General features: G+C 60.3%; 3 protein-coding genes across 3 annotated transcripts; all 3 read left to right on the top strand.

The window, feature by feature from the left end:
• Nucleotides 1-5171: 5171 nt before the first annotated feature.
• LOC122895397 (hemoglobin subunit zeta) lies at nt 5172-6226 on the top strand. Its single transcript, XM_044232770.1, has 3 exons — nt 5172-5266; nt 5749-5953; nt 6098-6226. The coding sequence occupies exons 1-3, from the start codon at nt 5172-5174 to the stop codon at nt 6224-6226; spliced, it is 429 nt and encodes a 142-aa protein (XP_044088705.1).
• Nucleotides 6227-6955: 729 nt separating this feature from the next.
• Nucleotides 6956-7773, top strand: HBM (hemoglobin subunit mu). Its single transcript, XM_044232887.1, has 3 exons — nt 6956-7104; nt 7270-7474; nt 7590-7773. The coding sequence occupies exons 1-3, from the start codon at nt 7013-7015 to the stop codon at nt 7716-7718; spliced, it is 426 nt and encodes a 141-aa protein (XP_044088822.1). The 5' UTR covers nt 6956-7012; the 3' UTR covers nt 7719-7773.
• Nucleotides 7774-9362: 1589 nt separating this feature from the next.
• On the top strand, nt 9363-10190 carry LOC122895296 (hemoglobin subunit alpha-1/2). The gene is made up of 3 exons (XM_044232589.1): nt 9363-9507; nt 9617-9821; nt 9963-10190. Exons 1-3 carry the CDS (start codon nt 9413-9415, stop codon nt 10089-10091), a joined length of 429 nt encoding a protein of 142 aa, XP_044088524.1. The 5' UTR covers nt 9363-9412; the 3' UTR covers nt 10092-10190.
• Nucleotides 10191-10404: the final 214 nt, after the last annotated feature.

Raw genomic sequence — 10404 nt, 5'->3', positions numbered from 1 at the left:
CAGGCTCCCACTGAGAAGGAAGCCCAATGCGGGGCTCGATCTCAGGACCCTGGGATCATGACCTGAACCGAAGGCAGAGGCTCAACAACTGAGCCACCCAGGTACCCCTGTAGTTCAGGATCATGATCTGAGCCAAAATCAGACGCTTCACCAACCAAGCCCTGACTTCTGGTCTTTAGCTCTGACTTCTAGGGTACTGTAAATATACGGATAAAGGATCCATCTAAAAAAAAAAAAAAAAAAAAAAAAAAAAAAAAAAAAAAACACTTCAGGCAAACCGGCAGACCAACCCAAAACAGACTGTGTTCTATGAGACACCTTGCCTGGACTGTTCGAAAATTCACTGATTTGGAGAAAAGGTGGGGTGAGAGGCAGAGAGCGGGACATGCTGGGCCTCTGAGCTGGAGAGCTGGGCCTGGTGTTTAACAATCAGGGCCCGAGGAAGCGGGGCTTTGCCCTCGATGGGATGCTGCCGAGAAGTGGGAGTAGCCCTATGATCCCGTAGCTTGAAACTCCTTACCTAGAAGCCTTCTCTGCCAGGACGGGGATGCTGGGCTCCCCTGCGGTTCCTCCGTGCTCACCTGGGGCTTTGGTCGTTGCCGTTGCCGTCACAGGAGGACGCGGGCTGTGGGGCGGCAGCCCAGGGTCAGGGTCCTTGCTGCTGTGCTTGCCTGTTGCGCTCTCTCTGTATTGTAGGGCTTCCGCTCTAGAGCAGAGGCTCTGGCCAGCAGGGGTTTCTGTCCGTGGGTCCCGTGCTGTGCCCCCAGCTGTTAGAGCCGGCCTGGCTCAGGGCGGGGTCAGATGCCACCTACAAAGATCCCATGGAGCTTCTGGGGGCTTTCGGGAACCTGCCGGAGGTGGTTCTGGCTCCTTGCCTGGCGTTAGGGTCTGGGGGTTCTCTTCTCAGGGCCACAGAGAGACTCTGTTCTGAGGGGCGGTACCCAAGGTGGGACCCCCTTCTCCAGGGTGGACATGGACCCAGCAGGACTCCTGCCCAGGACCACGGGCGTGGGGCACGCGGGGTGGTCCCACGCGCCTGGCTGTCCAGGAGCTGCCTGCCAGGAGTGGGCCTGAGACTGAGTCTCCTGTGGGTTTGTGACTGTGCCCAGCCTCTCCTCCGCTCTGGACCTCGGTTTCCACTGGACCCCACATGACCCCAGGGATCCTTTCCACCTCAAACAACCAGTGCCTGTTCAGTGGCCTGTTTGTTCCAGTGCCTCTGGAGACTTGAATGTGTGGGCAGCCCCATGAGGGCAGGCAGGAGCCCAGGCCTGCACACCGTGACCACCCCCCAGTCCTCTCTACAGCCTCCATTTGGCCTGGAGATCCCTCCTGGGAGGGATTTCCAGGGGAAGGGTTGGCAGTCTCCTGTGGGTCCTCTCCCTAGCTCGGGGCCTGAACGCTGTCCTCATCCTCTGTAAGACGCAGAAGGCATTTCTGCTGGACTTCAGCCGTGCGTACCGGGACGATGACGGCACCCGGCCAGTAAGGGCCCCCACAGTGAACCTCCAATGCCTACTTGTGGTTTCAGACTTAGCTTCTCGGATGGCCGGCTCCAGCGGGCCCCACGGGCCGGTTGTGACGGGTACGCACGTGCTGGACCACAGGACATGAAGACGCGTTACCAGGGTCATTCAGCTGAAGGAAGAAAACACAAGCATGTGAGTGTGCCTGGTGAGGAGGAAGTAATGTCCATTCACCTTCTAGTCTGCAAACTCCCTCAAGGGGTCTCAAGGACCATGCATCGTCTCTATGAACAGACAAGGCAGCTTTTAGAAAGGCTTTAAGGACATAGTGCGAACCGGTCCTCTCTTGGGGGTGCAAGGATCCTGGCAGCCCCAGATGTTGGAATGGGGGAATGACACCCACTGAGCTCTCGGGCCTAGTTTCATGGTCACACACACACACACACGTTTGTTGGTGATCTCTATGCCCAGCATGGGCCTCAGCTCACAACCCCGGGATCAAGAGCTGCATGTTGAGGGCACCTGAGTGGCTCAGTCCATCAAGCATCAGACTCTTGGTTTATGCTCAGGTCGTGACCTCAGGGTCATGAAATCGGCTCCACACTCAACGCAGAGTCTGCGCGACACTCTCCATCTCCGTCTGTCCCTCCTGCTTCTGCTCTCTCTCTCTCTTTCAAATACATAAATCTTTTTGAAAACAAGAGTTCCGTGCTCTATAGGCTGAGCCAGCCAGGCGCCCCCTAACACATGCGTTCCTAATTCGTGGGGAAGGTCCTAGGAAATCATGGAAGGGTTATCTCTGAAGGTAAGTAGGTGAGAAGGGAATTTTTTTTTTTTTTGAAATTTTGTTTTTTAAGCTGTACTTTTCTAAAAAGATTTTATTTATTTGTTAGAGGGAGAGAATGCTTGAGCACAGGCAGGGGCAGAGAGGCAGAGAGAGAGGGAGAGGCAGGCTCCCTGCTGAGCAAGGAGCCCGATGGGAGGCTCAATCCCAGGACCCTGGGATCATGACCTGAGCCGAAGGCAGGGGCTTAACCAGCTGAGCCACCCAAGTGTCCCTTTAAGCTGTCCTCTCGTCAGGATTGCTGTTACAATGAACATGTCTAATTAAGGGGCACCTGGGCGGCTCAGTGGGTTGGGCGGCCGCCCTGGGCTCAGGTCACGATTCCAGAGTGGCACTCAGTGTGGGATTCATTGTGGGACTCAATCCCAGGATCATGACCTCAGCTGAAGGCAGCCACCTGACTGACTGAGGCTCCCTGCCCAGTGCCCTATTTTTAAAGATTTTAAGGGCACCTGGGTGGCTCAGTGGGTTAAGCCTCTGCCTTCGGCTCAGGTCACGATCTTAGGGTCCTGGGATCAAGTCCCACATCAGGCTCTCTGCTGAGCAGGGAGCCTGTTCCCCCCTCTTTCTGCCTGCCTCTCTGCCTACTTGTGATCTCTGTCTTTCGAATAAATAAATAAAATCTTTAAAAGAAAAAAAGATTTTAAGTCACCTCTATACACAACACAGGACTTAAACTCACAACCCTGAGGTCAAGAGTCTTACACTCTACCAATGGAGCCAGCCAGGTACCCGCACAAGTTTAATTTTTTAAAAACCTTAAATACATGCACAGTGCATGTGTTAGAGAAAACCCTGAGAGAGAGAGAGAGTGTGTGTGTGTGTGTGTGTGTGTGTTCATAAAACACAGATGACAGAAATAAGCCAGCGAAAAGAAACCCAGGGATTCAAACCATCATGTGGGCAACGGCTCAACCCCATGGGTAAATCAAAGGGGTCACCCTAAATGCCGCCAGGCCCTGGAGACGCGCAGCCACCCCATGAGGGCCGGCCCAGCCCAGGAGGAGAACTGATGTGGCGGCCTGGGGAGCCCCACCAGGTGCTCTCCAGAAGGCAGCCCCGGGGGCCCGGTCGGGGGATGTGGGATGGGGGAGTCAGTTGAGGAAACTTGAGGACTCTGGGATCCGCCCGGGAGGCCCCAACTCCCTGCTCATACCAAGACAGGGTGAGGTCGGGAACTGCCCGGCTCAGGTGCCCCCTCATGGCACAGGGCGGGCTTAGTAACGAGGACTGTGTGGGAGCCCCGTGAAAACACAGGGGTGCACAGGCAAACAGAGGAGAGTAACTCTAAGCCTCATCCCTGAGGGGTAAGGGCCACTATGTTGTGCTGCAGCTGTGTTCAGCCTTTGTTTCTGTGGAAAAACATTGTCAGAGACGCTGGGGGCAGGGGCGGGGGTGGGTGCTCGGTTGGTGGAGAGACTGTCAGGGTCCTTTGATCGAGCTCCAGTGTCAGGCTCCGAGCTCCTCCGGGCGTCTGCATCAGATGCTCTTTCCCTCTGTCTCTCTCTCTCACATAATAAATCAATTAATCTTTTAAAAATTCCTACATTGGGGCGCCTGGGTGGCTCAGTGGGTTAAAGCCTCTGCCTTCAGCCCAGGTCATGATCCCAGGGTCCTGGGATCGAGCCCCGCATCAGGCTCTCTGCTCAGCAGGGAGCCTGCTTCCCCCACTCTCTCTGCCTGCCTCTCTGCCTACTTGTGATCTCTCTCTGTCAAATAAATAAATAAAATCTTTAAAAAAAAAATAAAAAAATAAAAATTCCTATATTTCTTCTTTTGAAAAAGACTGACTGATGGATTGATTTGACAGAGGAGGAGCACAGGCAATGGGAGCTGCGGAGGGAGAGGGAGAAGCCGGCTCCCCGGCTCCCCGCTGAGCAGAAGCCCCACTCTGACCTTGACCCCAGGACCCCGGGATCATGACCCAAGCTGAGGACTCTCACCCAACTGAGCTGCGCAGGTGCCCCTGAAGAAATATTCTTGTATTTCAAAAAAGGTGCGCTTGTGAGGAAATGATTATGTTAAATTTTAAGAATCAAGCTATAACTTAACTTAAAATACGTGCCTAAAAATGTACCCTTTGGAAGAACACATACTAACTAAAGGGACTAGGTAAGCACATTAGAACGGTTGCCTTATGCGGGAGGGGAAAAGGGGATACAAAACGCTAGGAGGGCGAGGAGACACAGTTGAGGCTGTGATGGGAATGGGGCAGGGGAACCGCAGGCTCCTATAGTCCCAGGCTCTTCATAGGAGCCCAGCCACCCCCGGCCAGGGGACCCAGGGTGGGGAGTCCCCCTGGTCAGGATTCTGGGGGAGAAGAACTTCATCTGGGTGGGGCAAGGGCTACAGAGCAGTGTCTGAAGCCAAGACTGCTACTCCCGCCCTGTGACAGCTGGCCTCAGTTTCCCTCCGTGGACCTCGGTTCAGTCCTCCACAAACTGTAAAGGAGGTGGCAGTGCAGAGGCGCCAGCACAGGAAGGAGAGGGAGTGCTTCTGTGAGAGCCTGAGGCATTCTAGGTCACCTTCCACCACAAGGACAGGGGGTCAGGGACCAGTCCAAGGGCTGGGCTGACATGCGGACTCTCCACCCAGGCTTGGCCCCTATCTCCCTGCAACGTGGACTCTAGCTGTGGCCCAGTGGGGGAGATTGGAGTGAGAGCCCCTCAGGGGCCAGGCCACCAGGCCCTGACCACTCACCCTCCCTGGGTCTGATAAGAGACCCCACCCCCACAGCCCTGTCCCCTCTCCAGACCAACGGCCACAGCCTGGCCCCCACCCAGCCTCCCTGTGTATAAAGGGATCCTGGGGGGTGAGCCCCACAGAGGCTAGTCCTGAGCACGCCCAGCTTCGCTACCACCATGTCTCTGACCAAGGCCGAGAGGACCATCATCCTGTCCATGTGGGACAAGATCTCCACCCAGGCCGATGCCATTGGCACCCAGGCCCTGGAGAGGTGAGGGGGCACCCCGTGGGCTGGCAAGGAGCCAGGTAGGGCACAGTGTGGGGTTAGGGAGGACAGCACGGAGGGACCAGGGAGGAGGGGGACGACACTCAGGGAGCAGGAAGAGGAGGTGGACGGAGAGGGCGTGTGGCTGTCAGACTGTCTTTTGTGCTGGGCCCAGCGCCCAGGTGTCCACAAACATCGCTGGAGGGAATCAGTGAAGCAATGAACGGGTTGCCCAGCGAGGGGACGGTGAGGGTGGGATTCCACCGTGCCCTGTCTGAGCCTGGGGTAAGAGAGGGGAAGCGGCAATGGGGATCCCGTCCTTGTGTAAAATTACAACATCGTCGTATTCAACGGGAATGGTTTGTGTTAATGTTTATGTCTTCAAATGCTGCCTTCAAGTATGACTTCTCCAGGCCGCTGGCCTTTTCAACGCCGGGTAAGTTTTGCGTGCTGGCCTCACCAGCTGTGGCTGTCGCCCCCGCCCGCAGGCTCTTCGCCAGCTACCCCCAGACCAAGACCTACTTCCCGCACTTCGACCTGCACCCGGGCTCCGCGCACCTGCGCGTGCACGGCGCCAAGGTGGTGGCCGCGCTGGGCGAGGCGGTCAAGAGCATCGACAACATCGGGGGCGCCCTGGCCAAGCTGAGCGAGCTGCACGCCTACATTCTGCGCGTGGACCCGGTCAACTTCAAGGTGGGCGCGGGGCTGGGGTCCCCTGGGGGGGGGGCGAGGGGCTCGGGCAGCCGCGGGGTGTGGGCTGCGGGGGCTCCGTTCCCCCCCCACCCCCGCATCCGCGCCCGCACCCGCCGCTCACGGGGCCGCGCTCCCGCCCCTCAGCTCCTGTCGCACTGTCTGCTGGTCACGGTGGCCTCGCACTTCCCCGCCGACTTCACCGCGGACGCCCACACCGCCTGGGACAAGTTCCTGTCCATTGTGTCGTGCGTCCTGACGGAGAAGTACCGCTGAGCGCAGCTGCCCAACGGAGGGCGGGCTGCCGCCCCTTCCCTGCCCCGAACCTTCCATAATTCCTCCACGGATTCTCCAATAAATGGATGAGGAGGAAGTGGCTCTTGTGTTCTCAGTATTGGCGGGAAAGAGGGGAGTGAAAGAAAGCGGGAGCGGCAGGAATGCGGCCGACCCCAGGGTCACCACCGGCTTGAAGGCCACCGCAAGGGTGGTCTGGGGCGATCCTTGGGCCTACGACCCGAGTGGGGGAGCGGCAAAACAGCGCAGGCGGGCGCATGCGGTTCTCAGGCCAGAGAGGACTTTGCTCCGCTCCTGCAGCCCAAATCGCCCAACGGTTGCTTTACTCTGCGTGCTGCGGGCGTGTGCGCCCTCGGGGGGCATTTCCTCCAAGCCTGATGTCACAGCTCCCGCGCTGCGGGGCCACATGATATGACGCCCGTCCCCGCCCCGTCCCTGCGCGGCGCTCTTTCACGCGTCCTCCCACGGGCTGTCTCCGGGACAGGCCCTCACTTTGCCCGCACAGGGGTTATTCCAGGTCCTGCTGACGTCTGCAGCAAAAGCGCGCACGCACAGCGCGTGAGTCCGTGCGGGAACACCTCCGCCCCGGGCGGCGGCCTCCGCGGCCACAGGGACCCAGCCTGGAGACGCTTCTCGGCGCAGGCCGAGGGTACCCGCGCTCCGGCCGCCGTCCCGCAGATAAGGGCAGGCGGGGCGCCTGGGGTGTGGGGAGGCTATAAGGAGGCCGGCGCGACGGGAGGGGCCCCCAGAGCACGCCCCGCCAGCGCCATGCTCAGCGCCCAAGAGCGCGCCCAGGTCGCGCAGGTATGGGACCTCATCGCCGGCCACGAGGAGTCCTTTGGGGCGGAGCTGCTGCTCAGGTGGGTTGAGGCGGGGTTTCCAGGATCGCAGGGGGGCGGTGCCAGTGGGTTGGAGCCTGAGTCGGAGGAGGGGCCGAGACGGGGGATTTCCGGGTGTCTGGGCAGTGCAGGCGCGGGAAGGACCCCACGCGGCCGCCCTCCTCATTCACCCACCTGCTCCGTCAGGCTCTTCACGGTCTACCCCAGCACCAAGGTCTACTTCAAGCACCTGGGCTTCTGCCCTGACGAGACTCAGCTGCTGACCCACGGACAACGCATGCTCGAGGCGGTCGGCGTGGCTGTGCGACACATGGACAACCTGCGCGCCGCCCTGAGTCCGCTCGCCGACCTGCACGCGCAAGTGCTCCGCGTGGACCCCTCCAACTTCCCTGTGAGCCCGCCCGGGCCCCCGTAGGGTTCGCGCGCGCGCGCGCGCGCAGCGGGGGTTGGGGCTGGAGAGGAAATCCGCAGAGGCAGCGCCCCTTCATCCGCCCCTTCTCCCGCAGCTGCTGATCCAGTGTTTCCAGGTGGTGCTGGCCTCCCACCTGCAGGGCGAGTTCACCGTAGAGATGCAGGCGGCGTGGGATAAATTCTTGACAGGAGTGTCGGTGGTGCTAACCGAGAAGTATCGCTGAGTCCCCCGCCCCGCGGGCTCCCGTCTCTGCGTGTCAATAAATACGCTCCAACGGAGGGACCGTGCGCTTGTGTGGTCTTTGGGGAGCGGGTAGGCTGAGGTTATTGTGCCTGGCCAGAAAGCTCCGGGTCGGGTGTAAAGCCCCCCCCCCCCGGAATCTTAGGGCGCGATCCCGGACCTTTGCGCACAAGGGAAGAGGGGCCAGGAACTCTCAAATGGGGACGGTTCCCGGGTTGACAATCCCGGGTCTGGACAGGGTGTGGATCCCTAAACCTTGAACAGAACAATTCCCCTCCTGTGATGGGGAAATGGGGGGAGGTGGCAAGTGGGAGCTAAGAGGAAGGAGGTTCTCCGGGTGCAGTTCGTTTTCAACACACCCACTGTGCCACACCGTTCACAAAGCACGTTTGCATTCACCACTCCTCGGTCCTCTCTCCGTGCCCTCCCGCTGGGAGCCGCTCCCTGGACTCCTCGGCTCTTTTGCAGACAGATGCAGGCACGAGGCCAAGGGTCAAGTTCCTGGCAGGAGGTCAGACGTAGGGACCCCGCGGACCTTCTCTTCTTTCCCTGCCCTTGACGCTCAGTCTGCAGGAAACGTTGCCCCAGCCAAGTTAGTGCCTCCCTCTGAATCTCCTGGGGCGGGGGTCTGGGGAAGGAGCTCCTGACGGCCAGGATCAGGCAGACACCCCGTCCACACAATGGCTCTGATACCGAACATGTCCAGGAGCAGTCTGAGCCTAATGCATCTGACGTAAACACAAACAAAAAGCTGACGCCGTGCTGGCTCTTTGAAATAATTTATAAGACCATAAAGCAGGGTCAGCACCAGGCAGGCCCAGGGCCCCCCAACTTCCACTACATCGTTCCTTTCAGTCTCTGTGGGTCCCCCAACCAAGGCGTTCCTCTCCTTCACCGCCAGACCCGGTCCCCAGGGTCAGTCTCTCCCCTCTGTGGCAAGCGGGGGCAGGAATCCTAGCACTCTACGGAGAACCTTCTCTGATAAGGGAATGAGGCCAGGGAGTGGGGACTCCAGGAGCTCACCAGACTCTGAATGAGGAAAGTTCCCTGCTGAAAATCTCTGTCAGCGCAGAGAGCACGGAGCCCCACCTGGGCGGACGTGCCCAAGTCCGAAGGATGCCAGAGACTAAGCTCTGACTTGTGGGAAACTACCCACCCTACCTGGCTGTGCCTGTGCCTGTTAGCCGACGGTGGCCAGGAACCCCTGCCCACCATGAGGGGAAGGAGGGCTTGGAGCCCCTGATCCCACATTATCTCCCTCAGCCCCACTGTTTACACGGACTGTCTACAGCCTTGGTCCTGGGGAACGTTTGGTGCAGAAGCAGCTTGTTTCACTTCGGAAAATGTGCTCTCCTTCCCAACCAGCAAATACCCCAGGCTCCCAGCCAAAAGCCGGAGCCTGTCGGGTGGGTCGGGAACCTGTGTGGGCTCCCCGGAACCACAGGAGAGGAAATGGAGGGTACCATACAGAACTGGATCCCGGTCTGGGCGGGGCAGAGAGAGTGAAGGCTGCCTTGGGACCCCCGCCAGCACTCTCCGGGAACACCTCCTGGCACCGGGCCAGCCAATGAGCGCGGGCCGGGAGGGCGCGCCCCTCGCGCACCGGGCATTTAATGCCCCGCACTCCCCGCGCCCCGCACATTTCTGGTCCTCACACAGACTCAGAAAGAACTCACCATGGTGCTGTCTCCCGCCGACAAGACCAACGTCAAGTCCACCTGGGACAAGATCGGCGGCCACGCGGGCGAGTATGGCGGAGAGGCTCTGGAGAGGTGAGGACCGCCACCTTCCCCCGTTGGGATCGGGGCTCCCCGACCCCTCGCGGCGCCTGTCCGCCACCGCCCCGCCTAACCCCGGCTCGCCCACCCTTTCCTCCCGCAGGACCTTCGCGTCCTTCCCCACCACCAAGACCTACTTCCCCCACTTCGACCTGAGCCACGGCTCCGCCCAGGTCAAGGCCCATGGCAAGAAGGTGGCCGACGCGCTGACCAACGCCGTGGCCCACATGGACGACCTGCCGGGAGCCATGTCCGCTCTGAGCGACCTGCACGCCTACAAGCTGCGTGTGGACCCCGTCAACTTCAAGGTGAGCGCGGGCGGGCCCGGAGCGATGGGGCGGGCGGGGCCGCGAGGCCTGCTGGCCGGGAGGAGAGTCCCTTGGGGTCCCGAAGGTGGAGCGCCGCCGGCCGCGTCCCGCGATGGCCCCTGACGTGCCCTCCCTCCGCAGCTCCTGAGCCACTGCCTGCTGGTGACCCTGGCCTGCCACCACCCCGCGGAATTCACCCCCGCCGTCCACGCCTCCCTGGACAAGTTCTTCAGCGCCGTGAGCACCGTGCTGACCTCCAAATACCGTTAAGCTGAAGCAGCGGCGGTGCTCGGGCTCCCGACCCGGGGCCCTCTTGCGCTTCCCGCACCTCAACCTCCCAATCTCTGAATAAAGTCTGAGTGGGCTGCAGCCTGTGCGCGTCTCTGTTCTCTGTGTGGGAACGTGCGGGGTGGGGGGAAGGCCGGGGGTTCTCCTCGCTTCGCACCACCCACCCGCCCGCAGGGGCCAGGAGAGGGACAGTGGGAGAAGGAAGGCGGATGCTTCCGGGAATGCGCCAAATCATCCTCCAGGCCCCTGTGGTACCAGACTTCCAAGGGTTCCTCTCTGGGCTGAGAGATAGGGG

The sequence above is a fragment of the Neovison vison genome, chromosome 14 (genome assembly GCF_020171115.1).
Source record: "Neovison vison isolate M4711 chromosome 14, ASM_NN_V1, whole genome shotgun sequence".
Taxonomy (NCBI): domain Eukaryota; kingdom Metazoa; phylum Chordata; class Mammalia; order Carnivora; family Mustelidae; genus Neogale; species Neogale vison.
The sequence above is the reverse complement of the archived record's forward strand: the minus strand, read 5'-3'. Positions and strand labels throughout refer to the sequence as shown.